Source organism: Lates calcarifer, linkage group LG21, assembly GCF_001640805.2.
Source record: "Lates calcarifer isolate ASB-BC8 linkage group LG21, TLL_Latcal_v3, whole genome shotgun sequence".
In the NCBI taxonomy this organism is placed as follows: domain Eukaryota; kingdom Metazoa; phylum Chordata; class Actinopteri; family Centropomidae; genus Lates; species Lates calcarifer.
In genome coordinates, this window is record NC_066853.1 from 25320892 (window position 1) to 25341058 (window position 20167).

At 39.9% G+C, this 20167-nt stretch overlaps 1 protein-coding gene across 2 annotated transcripts; it reads left to right on the forward strand.

The window, feature by feature from the left end:
* The first annotated feature begins 957 nt into the window (after nt 1-957).
* gal3st2 (galactose-3-O-sulfotransferase 2) lies at nt 958-19315 on the forward strand. 2 transcript variants are annotated; one of them, XM_018701690.2, is made up of 4 exons: nt 958-1136; nt 10892-10996; nt 12307-13009; nt 13810-19315. In XM_018701690.2, the coding sequence occupies exons 1-4, from the start codon at nt 1081-1083 to the stop codon at nt 14806-14808; spliced, it is 1863 nt and encodes a 620-aa protein (XP_018557206.1). In that variant the 5' UTR covers nt 958-1080; the 3' UTR covers nt 14809-19315. The 2 variants fall into 2 exon arrangements, with proteins under 2 accessions (XP_018557206.1, XP_018557214.1); XM_018701698.2 differs by having other exon boundaries at nt 961-1136; nt 12319-13009.
* The last annotated feature ends 852 nt before the right edge of the window (nt 19316-20167 follow it).

Sequence of the window (20167 nt, forward strand, 5' to 3'; positions counted from 1 at the left end):
GCAACCAGACTGTGAGATGTGGTCGACACATACACCTGTCACTTTAAGGTATATTTACAATAAAACCAAACTGAGCATCACATATTTCATATGTCTGTAGTTATTATTCTTATCGAAAAGTGGTGAGATGTGGACAGATATGGAGCAACTCTGTGTGTCCAGTACAACATGAACCTTTCATTTACCTTCAGACAAACTATATGGCATTATCAAATGTTAGATTTCAACAGTGAAACCACAGTTAACCTTTCAGAGAGAATTTCACCTTCTGTTTATAATGTGTTGGGGAAAGCAGACTCAGTAGTGAATGACCAACAGGCTGCTGAGATCAGACTGTCCTCCTGGGATGACCATGGACAACTGTCTCACTCAGCTCCTCACATGGAAGCACACAGGAAGACATTGTTTTAATAAATCACAAAATGAAATCTAAACAATAACAACTCAATTCAAAACTCTGTTGCACAACATCAGAGACAGGTTGATATGAAATGCATGCTGGGATACTTGTCTACCCTAAGTTCACAGGTCAGCTGATGTAATTCCTGGACTGTAATCGTCTTCAGCTCTGACTGGTGATGTTTCTCCTGACCAACACTTTGTGTTGTGTTGCAACCATAATAAAAGTCAAATGCTCCAGGAAGAATTAGACTCACTCTGACCAAAACAAAATAAACTGAGGAAAAAGTGACGGTGAGATGGAAGCAGCAGAATGTGTTAGAGCCCGAGGAGAAACTCCTCCTCTGACACCACTGTGCTGTATACATCCACAGTGTGTATCACTGAACCTGTAGGAGTGTACAGTATCTGCACATTCCAGTCCACTCACACTCTGGGTCTGTACAACTGACTAATGGTCATCTGAATAAAGCCCACCGCTCCGTTTCTCCTCACCCAGGTCTCTGTGAAAGTGATGACGGTTCAGCAGGAGGAGTCAACAGGGCTAGACTCACACTGAGAGAGCGAGAGAGAGAGAGAGCGAGAGAGAGAGGGAGAGAGAGAGAGAGAGAGAGAGAGAGGGGACGGCAGACTGGACGGGGAGACTGTCGGAGCGGGACTTGTACCGGGGGTTTCGGGGAGATGCTGTCCCCACCGAGGAGATGGATCAGAGAGCAGCCTCTGAGCTCTGTAACCTCGTAAGTCCTCTCATGTTCTGCCGCTGTCCTCTAACTTCACGCTCCTCACGCCGTTGGCTGCCTCAACTTATCATTCCCCGGTAAACAGCATCCTGAGCGGTGTGCGGCTGCAGGAGGCTGCGGCTGTCCCTCCTCTTGCAGCCGGGCTGTACAGGGAACTATTTTCGGTCCCACGTCAACTTCTGCACCGCATTCTATAGACTGTGTGGACCCGTTAGAGCTCCACTTCTGTGTTACCGGGACTTTTAAAGGGGAGTTGGACTGGTGTAAACGGAATGTAAATACCATGTGAGGATGTTCCATAGGCTCTTTTGTCTTTTTAAATCACCTCGGCTGATATGAGTTGAAGGTGTCAGTTATCACAGGAAGGATCCTGGTTTTCACTGATGAAAATCAGAACATGATGTGGTCCTGTGCGTGTGGTGCGACCTGAGCTATGCTGCTGAAACTGATAGTTGATAAATCAGTTAGTTAGTTAATGTAACTGTTAACAAATGTCATGATCAATTACTGCTTCACGTCTTTTATTCTGCCTCTCACATGTGACCATTTGCTGCTTTTCTCTGTTGCTCAAACAACCACTTGAAGACATCACTTTAGGAAATTTGGATGAATATTTTTCACTGTTTCCCCACATTTAATGGACACCATGATTAATCAGTCAACCGTAAAAAAGGATCAGTAATGTAAAGAATTGTTTGTTGCAGCCATAAATATCAGTGAACAGGATTTATTTCTTAAAATGATGTTTAAAATTCTAAAGAAACTGTATCAGTACACCTGATTTATTCAGAAAACATTAGGATCAGAACTCTACTCAGTTTAACCAGTGAGCACAGACTGACCAAAACAGTGTGATAAGAAAAGGATGTCAGGCTAATATAAACTAAATAGTTTGAAATGACAAAAGACACAAAATCAAATGTTTATTAGGCTATCCCTGATGATCAAATACACAATGCATATGTACAGATGAATGACAAAAGGAAACATGATGATGATGGTGGAGCTTCACTGTCTGACCAGACAGATAGAAACCAGCAGTGCTTCTGAGCTGCATTGCTTTCACCAGACTCCAGATTTCTATTGTGTCAGTTAACCAAAAAGAAGGTTTAAAATGTTTTAATAACTTGGATTTTAAACCCACAAATCCATAATGAAATAAAATACAGTAAAACACCTGCATGTCTTCAGGTGTAGCTACGGCCCTAGGTGGAGGTGGAGTGTTCCTAACACACCCACATCAGCTCAAAATGGAAGATTTTGTTGCTGCTGCAGTGTTATTGGCTGTTATCACCAGTGTGTCACAAACAAACATCCTGATATAACATTTATAGGTAAATTTATGCTGTTCTTCCCACGTTTCAGAAAACAGAGGACTGAACTGATAGACTGAAGTTAGATCACAGTAAACTCATTCAGTCTTACTATGAATGGACTGTTTTTGTTTTTGTTCTGGCTCTTGATTCTGTCTTGAAAGTGTTCAGTCTGAATCATGGATTTATACAGGTTGGTGTTGACTTGTGAAGATCTCTATTATAAACCCAGACTGAGCTACAATGCACCTGGCTCAGGCTGTCTTGATTTTATACTCCTGACAAATCATTACAACTCAATTAAATAAATTCAGGTCAGGAACAATATATCTGTCAGGAAGTGTCAGAGTGAGGAAAAGGACAGTTTACTTTTTTAAAGGAACAAGCTTTCAAACTGTGAGCAGCACCCAAATCAAAAGGCCAAATCAGCAAATGCTGCTGACGTCACTCTGCTAGGTGCTGATACTGTATCCTGTCCTGGCCTCCAGGCAGAGTGAAATGTTAGCCTATCAGCATCAGATTACAGCCTGCTGATTGGCTCTGATAAGTGTAACAGTAGCGCAGACTGTGTGGATGTGGAGTGGTGTTGTTACCTTGAGTCCAGTCCAAGGTCAGACAGTCCTACAGGCTTGACCCACAAAATTATTTTTTTCCTCATGTTAAAGGTAGAATAGACATTTCAGGTCTCCCTCATGTTATCGGGCTGCTAATGGAAGTCCTTTTCTCACCTAGACTGACTTGGTGATCACAGTAAAATAAAAGATGTGTACATTAGTGCTATCTGCCTGTTCAGTATTTTGACACACTGATGACTGGTTGGTTGTTCAGCCTGTCTTGTTCCACCACCTTTGGTTTACACTGGTTTAAACTTCATGGACTGCCATGAAATATTGTGTTGACATTCATGTGCATTCATGTTTTTCTTATTTGACAAAACAATCTAATTAGAAGGTCCATTTAGTAGCTCTTGTGTGGCTTTTGATTGAACCACAGGCTCTTCTACATCAGACGCAGTTGACCCAATTTTCTACTGAAGATGTTCAGATTTTCAGGTTCCTCAGAATTTAAGGGGTTCCCCCATCCATTATCTATACTGCTTATCCTTAAGAGTGGAGGGGGGACTAGAGCCAGCTGACATTGGGTGAAAAGCGGGGTACACCCTGGACAGATCGCCAGTTTATTACAGGGATGACATTCTCACCTATGGGTAATTTACAGTCACCAATTAACCTGCATGTCTTTGGACTGTAGGAGGAAGCCAGAGCAAACAGTTGTTGACAAAGCAGTCCCAGCATGAGGCCCATTTAAAGGCCACACTGTGTGTGTGGGATCTGTTGGGTTTCTCTCTGTAAATTTTATAAGATAAAGAGTACGGTCTAGACTTGCTCTATATGTACAGTGCCTCGAGATAACTTCTGTTGTGAATTGGCGCTATATAAATAAAATTTGACTTGACTTGATCTTCCTCAGCAGATGGATTTTGCCCAGTTAACTGGGGATGTAGGGAATTTAGCCTCAACTCTTTTTTTGGTCACTTCCATTTATTGTCTGTGTTTTGATTGGTGGTAAGCTATTATCAATCACAGACTTTCCTCACAGATGTTTCACATTAAAAGTCTCCCGGTGTGTCAAAGGACATAATCCCTCTCTCTCCTGGTAGACCTTTAATCTGAAACATCTGCAGGAAGTTTTGAGCAATGTTGAAGTGATTGAAAATAATCAGTGACTGAAACAGTATTTGTGTTAAAAAAAAAAAAAAAGAAAAAGTGTGTGCTCAGCAGAGTGGATCTCCGCATATGACCAGAGACATTATGAGGGAGACAAAACACTTAGAGAATCTTGATAAGAACAGTCTGGATTGAGCTGTAAAACAGGTTGGTGTTGTGAAACCTTGCACATTTATAGAAGTTTTTTTTGCAGCCAGATTTGACTGGTAATTCTATACATGCAGTTTTTAAGTCCCAGTAACCATCAGTAGTAAAGTCAAAGTTTTAGACAGGAGCCTGGTCTTAGAATAGGCCAAAATAAGGGTGTTGCCAAGATGGCTGCTGAGTGGTGAGACTTGTCTAGAAGGGCTCTGGTATGACCTGACTCTGTTGGATTGATGGAAATGGACCTGATACTAACATTTTATATTAGGTATTAACAGCGAGTAACTCTTTATTTGCCTGTACTGCCATTATTTGAATATTATTTAACGTGGTTTGGTCTGCTGTTAGGTTTCATCATGTAAATGTCACTTTGCTTCCCTAACTGGTCCAAGGCCAGCTGACTGTGCTGGTTTCACATTCTGCCCAGGTTTCATGCTTCATATCAACAGCCTGGTGTTTAGTTTAGATCATAAATGTGATTTCTTTGCTCAGGTTGACCTAGCTGTGAGCATATGTCTGTCCAGGGACAGATTAGAAGCTGTGTCAGAGGACACAATCTGCACTCACAGCGGCAGTAGGTTTGACTGAACTCAAGCCCGCTGCCAGCAGAGAGATGCCTGGAATTCTTCTCAGAGACAGAGTTGCCTACCTGGAGCTACCTTTTCACTTACACACAGAGGTTAAAAGTTCATGTGTGTTTGTGAGGGCTGCAGAGGGAGGCCTGGAGGAGGAGCAGGCCAGGCTCCAGATGTTGCTGTTGCCTGGGGAAACCTGTGGCTTTTTTTCCTCTCATTAAGTCCTGTTGTCTGCAAACACTCTCTACCCTCATACCTTAAGAGCAGACTGCCTGTCATCTTTGCTGACCACTTTTCAAAACATATATCACGGTGTTCAGCAGTTTTCATATCTAGCTGCCAACCTGCAGGCAGCTTGTGGTTTCAGTTCATTTCCATAATGTATGAAAATCATCTTGCAGATTTGATACATGCCAACTGAAACATTTAGTTTGTGTGAAGTTTGTACAGTGCATGTGCACATCCGAAATGGCCACACAAGCTTCAAGCATCACATTTGACTTATTCTCCTTTCTGCTTTGGAAGAATAGTTTAAGTGGTGTTAAATACTGAAAAGGTCTATAGTGACTATAAACCAATTTAAAACCGCTATCCTTCCCTAACACACAACTCAAACTTTGTCTCCAGTGTAAAAGTTCTGAGCTTTGTACATCCAACCATTTACCCTGACCTCCTCCCTCTGTTGAGTACACACTATTTGCTCCAAAACATATTTGGCAAAGTAAAGGAGTATGACAGGAGCATATAGAAGACAGGGTTGTAAATGCAGACTCATGTAAAATCCTGTCATCTCTTGATAACAAACTCTAATCTCTGACAAAGTGGTAATATGCAGATATAAAGGAGGAGTAGAAGCACCCAAGCTGTAAAACACAATGTTCCCCCAGAGCACCATAAATGAAAGGCTCAGTCTGTTGATATTCTACATTGTTCTTACTGTACAGACTCAAACCAACAAGCATTGTCTCTGCACCCAAAGCATGATATATCTGATTCCACCGAATGTGGATTAATCCGCCACTGAAAATAGTCCCCAACAAATGCTCTCGTTTGTCTGTTTAGAACTACACTGAGCAGCTGTTTATGGAAATTAGTTTAAAATGTAACTGTGTATTTATCAGGTGTTTTTAAAGATTTACGTTTTCAGCAACAACCAATGAACTGAGAGTTGCAGACAGGAAGTCAGAGTACAAAGAGACTAAGAGTATTAACACACTGACTGTGTTTACATGCACTTAACAGTAACCAGGCTTTTCACAGACAGCTGATTTTTAAAATGTCATATAAATGACAAACCTGGTGTTAAAAATCCGGGTAGGGGATTAGAGAAACCTGATATCGCTCAGTAAATGTCTCCTGAAGAACACTAATTTCTTTCTCACCTATATGGGCAACTGGGCTTTTTACGAGTGAGCGTGTGCAGGACCACAGACAGGAAGTAACAGAGTGGAGTGGCTTGATGAAAGGAAAGATAATTAAATGGAGTGATTTGTCTGTGTCTGTGTATTTCTAATTCTAGGTGTCAGTTTTATGTCACGCTGCTGCTATGATGTCTAACAACAGATGGTTTCCCTGTCCATCTTTGCTGAGAACTGCATGAGTCATGGGTGAAAAATAGGCGAGATGCTGCAATAAGACTCAATCTGCACCTCAGATGTGCATCTCACATAGACTGCATGGCTGCTCCGACCTGTTAACAGGTGAAGCAGGTGGTGATGCCCAGGTCTAATGCCATCAACCGACTAAAAAACAAAACAAAACAAAGCTGCTATTACAGCTACTACTACAGCGTGTGCATCCTCTGGTTACACATGTAACCTGATTTCTCCTTTACTAAGTGCCTGTAATTGCACTGATTAGTTAGTTAGCCTCGGTTCAAACATGGGATTTGTTGAGCATGAAGAAATAACTCCAGCCTTTCAGTTAGATATAACTGGACTTTGGAAACCTGCTGAGTGTTGTTTTTAAAATGTGTCAGTGTTCATAGACATCAGAGTTGTTGCAGCTCTCTCTGTGAGTGCTGTCTCAACAGCCTCTGTAGAGGTCTGACAGTGTTGATGCGATCAATATGAAGAATGATGTGATGGAAACTGCTAGACAAGTGGATGAAGGAGGAGCACTGCATTGGTCTACAGATTGTAAATATTGATTAGAAATATATTTATCTCTCCTGACCTGATGAAGGATCCAGTTTCCAGCTGGCTGGGTGAATGTGTATCTACAAAACACTTTTATGTGAGTGACTAGCTGCTACTCTAATTGAAAGGCAGAATCTGAGCATTGTTTTGATGAGTGTATGTGGGACTTTGGATTTGGCTAACCCAGTGTCTCATTTCTTTTCCATCTGGAGCTGTGGTTGAGCTGTGGCTGGCTGCTGAGCTCTGTTTATAGAAAGCTCTGACTGTGCTAAAACATCAAACCAACAGAACATGACATAGCCAAAGTAGTCAATAGCTAATGTTTTATACAAACATTTTAGACAGGACTTTATATACCTCAGTGGCTAAGACCCAACCCTTTATTTGAAACAGGCGTATATTAGGGACAGCCCTTTGCTTTTTAGCTCTGTTCTATAGTTAATTCAAACCCAAAACATAACATGTCATTCTCACCTCACTGTTGCTTTTTGTTTCTCTTCTCTGACAGAAATACTGATTATTTACAGTCACTGCTACCATCAGTATCTACTCTACTCTTCATGTGCAGATGTTTCATATTAAAACTCTTCGAATAGCTCCAAAGACATAACCCCTTGCTCATCTAATAAGCTTTTATTCTGAAAAAAATGCAATACAAGTGTTGAGTTTCACTGATATCTGTTTGAAAAGGTACTGTAAAAGTAATTAGAACTTATTAGTTGTAATCTAATATTCTCTGTTCTCCTGCTTCAGGGCTGATAAACCTAGGACAGCACAGTAACATTAGAAGTGGACATCATTCACTTCAAACCTGAGAGTAGAGCCCTGAAAAAGGAGAGGGGAGGAGTGTGGTGTGTAGAGTGTGTCTTTGCATACATGTGTGAATGTGTTGTGTTTATTCTAGCAGTACCCACAGAGGCAGTTGAGTATCAGTCTAACAACAAACTTACACAGTGACACAGGGACAGACGGACAGGAGAGACCTGATGTCTGGGTTAACACACATCTGCATCAGTGTGTTGGAGCTACAGCATAAGAAGAGCATGTCTTGTTTGTTTCTAACTTCCTGCTGAATGAATCATGAAGCAGATTTCTGTTTGGGCTGTAATAATATATAAAGAAAATGATACAGCTTAAAGATAGTAATGCTGTATAGTTAGGTTGGTGATGCTTTCCTACAAATAATCAGCAGCATGAAGAATGCAGGCAGGGTTTACATCACCCACGAGGGCTGGTTAACAGTAAGGAGATTTACTACATTTGTGTATTATGTATTTGAGTAACAAAAAAACTATCTTCCAGAGGAAGATGGTAGGAACCCAATGACCAGAAAGATTTGGACATTATCCATGGGTTATTTTCAGGTTATGCCACAGACAGCTGTCATCTCAATGGTTACACTCTGAAAGGTCATTGGAAAACAACCTGAGTGCTGTCATGGAGCTCACTGTCTTCGCTCTCTCCTGGAAAACAACGCCTCTCTCTGGAGCTGATCATGTGTAGTGACCCTAATGAGACTCCTGAGTCCCTCACCTTTCACTGTTAAGGTTTAAACAGAACTTTTTGATCATAACAGTTTCACTGCAGGTTGTGATTGCTTTACAACCTGTGTCTGCAAAATAATAAAGCAACAGTAATACCACTTATTATTTTAGCTGCAGTTTTGTATATTTTGACACAATGACCCAAAACAGTTTGACTGTGCACAGTGTGGTGTGGAAACATGGGACGACACAAACAGCTTGTATCCTGACTGTACTGTTACCTGTAGGGTCCATAATGGAACACAAGCTAATCATACCACATTTCTGACCACCATTTTGTATTTGTTTGTTTATTAATTTTTTTAGAGGCAGACAAGTTTGTGTGAGATTGACTGAGAGATCTGATGGTGTGTGTTCATACTGGATTCACATCAGAGACCATGAGTTTAATAGAGAAGAAGTAAAATTGTAATCCATCCTAACCAGACAAACCAGAAGCCAATGCAAAGATGCAACAATTACATCAGTTACAGTTATTTCTTTTTTTTTAGTATATAGCAATAGTCCAGCCAACAGGAGATAAGTCTAACCTTTTTTCTTACTCTGGACTGATTTTGGATTGAGGTTCAGCTGCATGTTAGCTGTCACGACGTATCTGAACCTGAGTTTTACTGTAGTGTATCTGTGACTAAACTTGTCCTGTATGTAATTGATTATATGCTACTGACTGCCACATCATTAGGTACTGCCTCCTGCTTCCAGTCCTGGTGTGGTTAGTCAGTTGTACTCCATCTTAAATCCTCTTTGTCTTACTTTGCAGAGACCATCCTGTACACAGAGCCCCCCCGCTGTATGTTTATTTATAACTTCCTTGTGTCCAGATTCCATCCTATCCCTGTGGTCTGATCGCTTTACTTCATGACATCATACTAACACACTACATTTGAATCTGTTCGATCTCTGTCCCCTTCCTCAGTCCTCACAACTAATCCCAAAGCAACGTCATCTGGAGCTGACTTTGACTTTAATATTCTCAACCTCAATATCTCTGACCACGGGTTAATTATTATGAAGACTGACATCCCAAAACTGCTGTAACAGTCTGTCTCAAAGCCTACAAAGACTGGATGCCCCCCCACCTACTATTGTCACTCAAGATTCAAAGGGTATTGTCTTTTACTCTACACAGGCTCAGGAGTGAGCGTCCTGACAACTCAACCTGAGACCTTTCCATAGAAATCAGTCTACACGGTGGCTATGGAAAAAGTCATTTTTGATTTCCAAAGTCATAAATGAACTTTGAGGAACTTAAAGTGAAGCTTGGGCTTTTGGAGGCCACTGTGGATGTGGTGCCCCGGGGCAGTTGTCTACATTTGCCAGCTTGGCATTTGACCATGTAACTTTTTTTTCCCTTTCTTTTTCTTGTTTGTTTATTAAGAATGACCACAAATTTTGTTTGGTCGCCATGGACAGATGTTCTGAGAGTAATAATTTACTAAATCTTGGCACTGGGGTTTTGTACAACATGAAGATTCTGTCTGGTGAGTGAGAATATCCACAGAGCATTCCTGTGCTGGATGAAAGCGCCAAACAAAAGCTATGAATCTGTGTGTCTGAAACTTTGGCTTTACTTTTAGATTCATAAATAACTAGTTTGGTTGCTTTACATGCAAACATGAGAAAGGATAAAGAGCTGTGTAACATGGTGGTGGTGCTTTACGTGTCTGATCTAACTTTTATTTACTTAAGTTAAACCTGAGGGATTAAATTGTAGCTTATTATCATTATTCTATACAAAAATAGACTGCTGAATTATTCACTTGACAGTATTTCATTAAGTGCATACAATAAAGGTTTAATAGAGCAGAAATGGAAAAGGAAAGAAAAATCTAAATAAACAGTGCGTGACTGTATTTATTTGAGGCAGAGGATTTCCAAGTGTGGGGATCAGAAGAGTATTTGTTGGCGAGACACTGTGAAGGGAGACTGTGGTTTTCTGTGAGTCTGTTAAAATGGAAAATTCATTCAATCATAGTTTGATATATTGTTTCACCCAGAGGCAGTGCGAGTCCCTGGAAGAGCTGTAATGGCAAAAGGCTAGTGGGTGTTCTCTCATCACTGTGAACCAAGTCTCCACACAGGGTTACCATCCATCTGCAGCTGCTGTCAAAATCACTGTTTCATTCCAGAATATTTCAGGTCCAGTTCAAACACAATGTACTGATTGATGTTCATTGCGCATGCTTGCTCATCCTTAAAAACATCACCTGGATTATATTGCTGGAATGTAACTGAGCAAGGCTGCAGATAGAATTCTTCTTTCAAGTGTGTCTGTGTGTGTGTGTGTGTGTGTGTGTTGTGCCCCCTGCAGGTGTATAAGGAGAGGGCTATGCAGCAGGCGTCATTCTCTGTGGATACTGCTCGTCCTGCTTGTCGTCTGCATTGCCATTCAGACCTTTGTCGCTCGCCAGGCCAGGTAACGTTACACACACAGCAATCTGCCCATGTTCTGGCCAAACAATAACTTCAAACCTCTGACCAAAGTCAAATTGACTAAATAACAGGGATTTTTTTCTGTTCTTTCCAGTTTAAGTTTGTCACCTTTCATTTACATCTTTTACAGCCTTGATAAACATCACACACACCACTGTGACACACAAAATACTGGTGATGATGATAGTGGTGTGAAACTTAATGTTCACATAATAATTCACCCCACCAGTTGGCTGACTGAAATTGTAATAAAATAATAAATACTCAAGATGAATATGTCATGTCATGTCTTATCACATCGTTACCATGAGCTGAGGACAAAGTTTGAATACTGCTAAAAATGATTCTCATTTTTCCAAAAATACTTGAACCTATGATCTTTGATCTATATGTGTTTGTGTGTTTCTATACACCTGTGTTTCACCTGCTGTGGGCATATCTACTGAAACAAAACACCTCCTCTGGATCTTATATTCCCATATACCTAGAATATAACAATAAACTTATCAGCTCAAGGTTTCTTCCTCATATTTTGGTGTAACCAAAATGGAGTCTTAAATAGACTACCTCCATCCTGAATCAGACTTCAGAGTGGCGTTAGAGCAGATTATCACTAACATTACAGCTAAATTGTGTTGTCCTATCAGTTTAGAAATTGGAAAAAAAAAAACAAAACAAAAAACCCCCCACAATTTTCAGTAAAAATCTGTCTGAATGTACTTGATCCTCCTGAAAATCCCCCAGTCAGCTTGCTAACATTTGCTCTCTAGAGACATATGGACACTTATGATACCTTGGCCTCAGTACAGACAGAACAAACTTTCACTGTTGGTTAGCCTGAATATGATAAATGCTGAACAGACACAAACAGCATGTTGGGTGCAAGATAGGCAAATCTACAAGCTGCCCACACATTAGTCAACCTGGCAGTGGTAAGTTAGTCAGTTAGCAGTTCCTTAGCATCCTCCTGCCCATCTAGCACCAGGAGCTAAATGAAACCTTGTCATGACCGCTTCTGATGAGCATGAATTAGAGCATGATGTCCAGTGATTTGTAATATTTAGTATATGCAGAAAAACAGAAGGACATTTTTCAACCCTGCTCTGGACCCTAGATTTAAGGTTAAATTTTATCTATCTGTCTATTCACACTGTAGTCCACGTAGCAATCAGACAAGGTAACAAGTTCATTTTCTGGTGTCATGAGAATTTTGGAACCTAAAAGAATTGGCAGACTCTGCTGTAAATTATTTCAATGCTGCACATGATATTACATCATACTGACTGTGTTTAGGACTTCTTCCAGGAGTGACAAGCTGACGGAACTACCACATCTAAGATTCACTGTCAACAAACAGCACCTGTTTCCTACTCGGCAAAATCACTGGGAAGGCCTTCATTCTGAATCTTCACTGGCAGTAAAGCAGAATGTAAGGGTGCTACAGACAGAAAGACCTTCAGATCTTCATCATCAGAATGGAGGATATGGAAAGCCATCACATGATGTTTTGTTGAGACATGTGGATAAAATCAGGAACCTTGCTACAGCCTCTCAAATAGAGGCAAGAAGAGTTTCACCTGGAAAGATGCTTCTACTAAAACATGGAAACAAGCCTGGCCTCGGACATCCAGGGTCTTTGTCCCTCCATAGCACTAGGAAAGGTTTAACTGTAGGCACAGACAAAAGGCTCATCAACACTCCCATTCCAACCAGTTTTTTAAAGGCTCACATCAACAGTATCCACAGTAAAGCAACCTGCCACCCAAAGTCTCACATTGTTTTCCTCAAGACACACAAAACAGCCAGCAGCACCATCTTAAACATCCTCTATCGCTATGGTGAAAGCAGGAACTTGACCTTTGCCCTCCCCCTGAACAAACACAGCCAGTTGTTTTACCCATTCTTTTTTGCATCACATTTCGTGGAAGGAGTCAGCAGCAGAAGTGTGAAGGAGTTCCACATCATGTGCAACCACATGAGGTTTAGAAAATCTGAGGTGAGCTTCATCCAAAAATGATTCAAGTTGTGCTGTTTAGCAAAATTTTCAGCCCAGTTTACATGTGAACTCCATATGGGCTAAATGTGTTAACAGGCTTGAGATGGACAAATTGTGAGGCCTCACTAAGGGCTAAGTGTAGGTAAGGTGAATAAAATGAAAATGAAATATGATGCCTTTTTGAAACCAATGTTGCCATTTGCTCCATTAGCACAGTTGATATAATCTCTATGAGGATGGTAGTTAATAAAAATGTACAAATAATCCAGAAGAAATTTGTTGTACTCACTTTACCCTTGAGATCCGCCAATGTATCCAATGACAAATTGGCAAACTGTGTCATCAGCTTCCTGTGGTCCCAAATGAGTTGGTACAGTTGACTTGTATTTCATAATGGAATTAAAAGAAGCAAATGCAAAGCAAATGCTCTAGGAGGAATCTGATTAGCCTTTTATTAATGATGAGCTGGCATTTAGGGAAACCTACTATGCCACTGAAGTCCAAATAAGCAGTATGCATGGGGACAGGGTGTGCTGTACCTTGCATATATGACCGACTCCACTTACAGTATGGCCCCCACATATACTATAGTATCAATGCGAGTTGGTTAGTTGGGTCTTAAATGCTAGAGCGCCTACATGTGGCCCAAATGGACATGACTTTGGAGTTTATACATTTCTCTGATGTATATGTCTATATAAAAAAACTATTTTTACATTTAATTCAGTGACAGTGATGTATAACTTATATTTTTCAACATGCCATCTCTAAAATAAATTTAATCCTATGTTGTGCTCCAGGTGGCAAAAGTTATGCCTGAAGATACCTTCTACTTTTCCATCCTAAGGCACCCTGTGGCCATGATGGAGTCCATCTTTATTTACTACAAGAGCATCCCAGCCTTCCACAAGACTCACAGCTTGGACGACTTCCTAGACAACAGCTGGAGAAACTACAATTCATCAGTGACCAACAACCACTATGCACATAATATCCTGGCCTTTGACTTTGGCTTTGACAACAATGTTGCAGCTGATGCTGAGGACTTAGAGGAGAGAGCCAGCATCGCTATTGCAGCCATTGAACAGGACTTCCACCTTATTCTTATTTCTGAATACTTTGATGAGTCCATGATCTTGCTCAAACATGCCCTATGCTGGTCCCTGGAAAATGTGGTCTCCTTTAAGCTCAACAGTCGAAGTGAACGAACTCGTCACCCACTTTTACCAAACACTGCAGAGAAAATCAAGAAGTGGAATGCTTTGGACTGGAGGATCTACCTACACTTTAACACAACCTTCTGGTACAAAGTGGATAGTCTGGTTGGTCAAGAACAGATGAGGAAGGAAGTATCTCAGTTAAGAGAGCTACAAGTCAAACTAGCAAACACATGCTTGAAAGATGGCGGGGCAGTCGACCCATCCCAGATAAAAGATGCCGGGCTAAAGCCATTCCAGTATGGAGCAGCTGTCATTCAGGGCTATAACCTAAACCCACACATAGACAGAGAGACCAAAGCAAAATGTGAGAGACTTATAACTCCAGAACTGCAGTACACAGACCGTATGTACACTCAGCAGTTCCCTGAGCTAGCTGCTAAGCATAGACAAGCAACAAGGATGGTTCATCCTCAGCGTCAACGCTCAGACAGAACTGGTATGATGGGAATGGTCTGGGCCAGGGAATCCCATCATAGACAGTTCATAAGACACAAATTCTCAAATCTTAAGAACCAAAAGGCTTCCACAAGTGTCCTGTTAACACATACAGAAGGTAACAACAAAACAAATATGTCATGAGTGGCAACTGTGAAAGACATGGGATGATCATGTTCACACTGTGAGGTATGAAAGCAGCTCTTATCTAATGCTCATTTCCTACACAGTATAATTTGAAAACTAAAGTGCAAAGCAGCTGAGGGTCTCCTAATGAGATGGCAGTGAGATTTACAAGCCACAAAATGAAAGTGCTCAGATGGAACCAACAACATACTTTTGCTGTTCTGTTTTGTGGCAGTCAGCCAATGATGGCTCCTCTGTGGAGTGGAAAATATGGTGGTTACAAAAATCAAGGTGACAAAAGTCAAGGTGACAAATGTTAGAATAATGATTCATACGGGCAGTAGGCCTCTATGGTTAAGGGTTGGTTAAATTTAAACCTAATAAACAGTTGTGATTATGGTTATAAGAAACCAAAGTTTACTGCTTTTAGGAAGTGGGATCCAAGCAGTTTCATATGACCACTAGAGGTTGCTTGACAAGAAGACATAAATAAATTGTTTTAAGTGTTTGACCCAGTGACAACTACTGTTGTTCTAATGAGGAAAGTCTCCATTATGAATAGAAAGTTGACCATTAAAGTGAATCTTGATATGGGCCAAAGTGTTCATCAACATTTCATATTGAACACCAAGTTGCTGGTTTATTAGGCACACTCAGCTACAACTAAACCAACAGCAATATCTCATATGTATGAGACTTATCGTATTCAGTTTTGTTGACACAGTCAGAGAGACGTTGATTGGGCTCTCATGGTTAAGGCTACAGTAAGCATTATTATAGTCACTACAGTTGGTGTTAAACTGTATTGAAAGGTCTTGCAAAAGACATAAACCATTGTATAAGGACCAATCTCATGTCTGTGTGTTATTTACTGAGTTGGGGTCAAGATATGGTTAGCCTAGCTTAGCATAGACAGGAGGCAGGGGGAAACAGTTAGCATGTTCATTAGCAAGCTTTAGAGATAGCTGTAGCTGATAGCTGTCGACTGTATTTTAGACACAACCAGGCTAGCTGTTTTCTCCTGCTTCCAGTTTTTAACTTTATCTATGCTAACAACACCCTACCAGTGCCACACTTAACACACAGACATCATACCTTCTTCACTGAGCTCAAGGAAAGAAAGTGAATCAGCATACTTTCCAAAGTTTCCAAAGTTGACCCATTATATTAAAAGAATTTAGAAATATAAACAGGCTCAAAAGGTTAAGGAACCATAATCTGTTAGAATACTTCTTTTCCATGTTATCTGCATCTGTCTGTCTGTGATTTCTTATTTATTAATACTTACCTGATATTTGTTTCTGAGAACTTAGGATATGAAGAGTTTCTGTCTCTACTCCGTCTCCATTAATCTGTTCAGTGATTTCCCTATGCCGTTTCTTAAATGAAGCTTTTTGTCAGGACGATGATGTAGAGCATACTGTTTTCATACTATTTTATTGAAGAATGTTATGTTAGTGGAGATGACTTCAAAGAAACATCTTGGCTTAGACTTTCAAGAACAGATGTTGCGCTTTTGATGTTCTATTTTTCATATGAGGTAAGTGGTAGGGTTACTATAGAATCACGCAGCAGAGGAAGAATCCTCCCTTCTTTTATTAGAGAGGTATTATTATATACAGTGTTTTCATTCTTAAAATATTAAATGATAAGTATTTCATTTAATTGAATTAAAGTCTTCAGTTAAGTTTTGAAAATCAAGTAAAGTGTGATCAAAACAACACACATGAATGATGTTCAAGAGAGGGCATTAAATGATTTATGATGATCTTAATGACTTCTGTAAACATATATGTTATATTTTCTTTTTTGAACTGTTATGAGGAATATTAACTGCAATAATGACAATGAGCACAGATTTGAGTTGCTGTGGGTTGAGTATAGGTCTGCATAGTTATCTCAGTCCCTGTCTTTTTTACAGGTCCACATTTCGAGACCTGTAGCCTGTTGCACCAGTTAAGCCTAAATTTGGGTGTAAATTTTAGCACTAACTGTTGCATTGTAACTAGTTAGCTTCACAATAAACTCACCGTTTTGTGTGGTTACACCATTGATAAGAGTGCTGCATTTTAACTAAATCATCTATATTCAAAACATTGTCACAGAGTGATGCCTCATTCAGTGCAGACAGACAGGCTAAATATTGATGAAAAGTAAGAGACCTACATTGGATGGTTTTACTAATAAAGACAAAGTAATATATGCTATGACATGTAAACAACTTGCTAACATGATACATGTTTCTCCATCTAGAATACAACAGCCACTGAGATATACCTCAGGTAAGATGAGGATGCTGGTACCACTCATAAAAATGGACTTATATATTGAAATTGTCAAAACCCCATCTTCACCTCCAAACTTCTAACTTAGCATTAAACATTCAGTGTAACAGTTCTGCCAGATGCAACCATGTGGTGCCAGCGGCATTCACCATTTCAAATGAATAAAGTCTTTCTCATGTTCTTGTCTGTTCCAGACCGTGGTAATTATACAACCCAATCCCAACAATGCACAACAGTATGATTATAAATGTAAAGGGATATAGTCTTTCGTGGACAATGTAGTCACAGTGTAACCCAAATATCAAGAAACCTTTCCTCCCACTCTTATCTTTCTAACTCTTTATTTAATCAATTCCTTCATAAGGAATAACTTGTACCTGCTCAGGTTAGTTGTGAACTTTAAGTTAAACATGTGTCTTAATTTACACTGGAAAAACACAATGCAACCTGTTTTGCTGAGTTGTAAGAGTACTGCCACACTAAGTTCAAACTACGCTAACTTCAAACTTTACACTAAGCTGGTGCAGCAGGCTGCAGTTCTCAATGTCAGTCAGCTCCTATCAACTCGTTCATTTGGAAAATGATCATGTGACCTCACATAGTAGGGGTTCAAGTGGTCATAGGTCACTGGTTAGTTGTAAATTGATGAACTGCCAATTTGTGTCCCAGTCTACACTCATACACACATAACCCATAAGTGAAAACATGTGTTTAGAGATTCCAGCTGACATTGGGTGAGAGGCACGGTGCACCCTAGACAGATTGCCAGTCTGTGGCAGGGCATTTTTAATATATAGTTTATATTTTGCACTTTTATTCAGATCCTTAATTCAGTGCTTTGTAGAAGCCTCTTTGGCACTGGTTTCAGCTTCTAGTGTCCTTGGGTACAGTGCATTTAGAAAGTATTCAGACCCCTTTACTTTTTTCACATTTTTAATGTTACAGCCTCATGGTAAAATATATATATATATATATATATATATATATATATAAACATCTGCCTACAATCATTTCTGCATAGTGACAAAGTGAAAACAGAATTTTAGAAATGTTTACAAATGTATTAAAAAGGGGGAAAAACTGTAGTATCACATGGGTATGAGTATTCAGACCCTTTACTATGACAAATTTAGCTCATGTTCATCCCGTTACTCTAGATCACCTGAGAGATGTTTCACCTTGACTGTAGTCCACCTGTGATAAATTTAATTGGTTGGACATAATTTGGAAATGCACACACCTGTCAATATAAGGTCTCACAGCTGGCAATGTATTTTAGAGCAAAGAGCGGAGAGATTGTTGATTGATTGTTGGGTTCTTGGTCATCTCCCTGAACAAGACCCTTCTTTCCTGGTTCGTCAGTTTGATTGGATGGCCAACTCTAGGAAGAGTCCTGGTTCCAAACTTCCTCCATTTCACAGCTAGTGAGGCTACTGAGCTCCTGGGGACACTCAGAGCTTTACAAATAGTTATATAACATTGTCCTAATCTATGCCTCAACATAATTTTATCACAGAGGCCTACAGAGAGTTCACTGGACTTCATGCCTTGGTTTTTGTCCTGTCATGCAGAGTGAACTACAGAACCTTACAAACAGGTGTGTATCACTCAAACTATGTCAGTCCAATTCAGTTTGCCACTGGTGGAACCTAATTGAGTTCTAGACACATCTTGGGGATAATTAAGGCAAACAGGATGCATCTGAGCACAAATTTCAATTTTTGATTTTTAATAGATCTGCCAAAAAACTAAAAATATGTTTTCACTTTTTTTATTATGGGTTTTTGGGGATTGGGGGAAATGACAAATTTATCAATTGGCACAGAAATTTACCAGGTGACAAAATGTTCAATTGAAAGCCATGAAACATGTTCACATTCACATTCATGGTTTTTAAGTGCAACTTCCATGTGATAAACCCAGGCATGTTAATTAAAGCCCACACGGAGCACCTGAATGCACCATTAGTTTGGTCTCTGTGAGACTAGGTGCACATCCTGGTGATGTACAGATGAATCCTCTGTAAAGATGTTCAGGCCACCAGCTGTCAGACCTCTGAGGGACACATTCTCATAGAGTCCTTCCAAGAAGGGGCAGCCTGGTGTGGGACACAGCTCCACATTTTGAGCTGATACATTAAGAGTGAATATTATTTTTGTGGTCTATTATTTTGGTAGTCTGTATTTCATTTCACTTCTTGGTTTTGTTTCTACCTGTGCAGAATAAATTACTGAACCTGACACTTGTCTCCAGAATCCTTTTTTAAGTGTTAAATCTACTGAGTGAGGATGAGAGGTATGTGAAAGGACATCACTGAATTAAAATAACTGAATTAAACTGAATTAAAAGTGATACTGCACCCAAAATCTATCTTAAACTATAACACTATAACAACCACTAAAAAGGCAGCTGTAAAAAGTTAGGAGAATAAAAGAATTGAATTGAGTTTTGAATTACACTGACAATGGATTCCAACAGGCACCAGTTTAATGGTCAAAGAAGGATCAAAGCCTTCATAGAAATATTTGTCTTCGTGCTCAGTATGTTCAAGACACTCATACATCCACTAAAATGTGGCTAAATATTTTTCCAACTTTGTTCTACTCCTCATAAAACTGTAGTCATTCAAGATAACAAAAACAATTCTGCAACAGACACTTTAATAAAAGTTTTTATTTTATTTAATAACATATGAATCTTCATCAAAAATCACCCAGTAAAAGTTTCTTGAGTCTACGTGATGTGATAAAGGTAGTGTGGCAAAGCCACCAAGACAAAACATTTGCTCATTTTCTCAGTATAACATAGTAAGTTTCTCATTCAGAAGCTCTGTACCTCCAGTGGCACTCTGTACTGCTAGAGCAGCATATTTCTCAAACTTAATCAATAACAGTAAAAACAATCCTGCATTCCTTTTTGATAGTGCAGATAAAAGCATCTCTCTCTCAGCTGCTCGCCCTTTACAGCTCATGATTTTCTAGAATTCTTCTTCTGTAAAATAGATGAGATCAGACAAAATCAGCTCCTCCTCTCCAGCTTCTGCTGCAGAACAGACTGAGCACTATGTTGAGTGCCAGACAGTACCCACTACC

What these genes read in the sequence shown, in the direction of transcription:
- gal3st2 (XM_018701690.2), top strand. Translation starts at nt 1,081, where the DNA reads ATGCTGTCCCCACCGAGGAGATGGATCAGAGAGCAGCCTCTGAGCTCT. An exon ending in CCTCTGAGCTCTGTAACCTC is followed by an intron (nt 1,137 to 10,891) that starts GTAAGTCCTCTC and finishes TGCCCCCTGCAG; the next exon opens with GTGTATAAGGAGAGGGCTAT. An exon ending in TTTGTCGCTCGCCAGGCCAG is followed by an intron (nt 10,997 to 12,306) that starts GTAACGTTACAC and finishes GACTGTGTTTAG; the next exon opens with GACTTCTTCCAGGAGTGACA.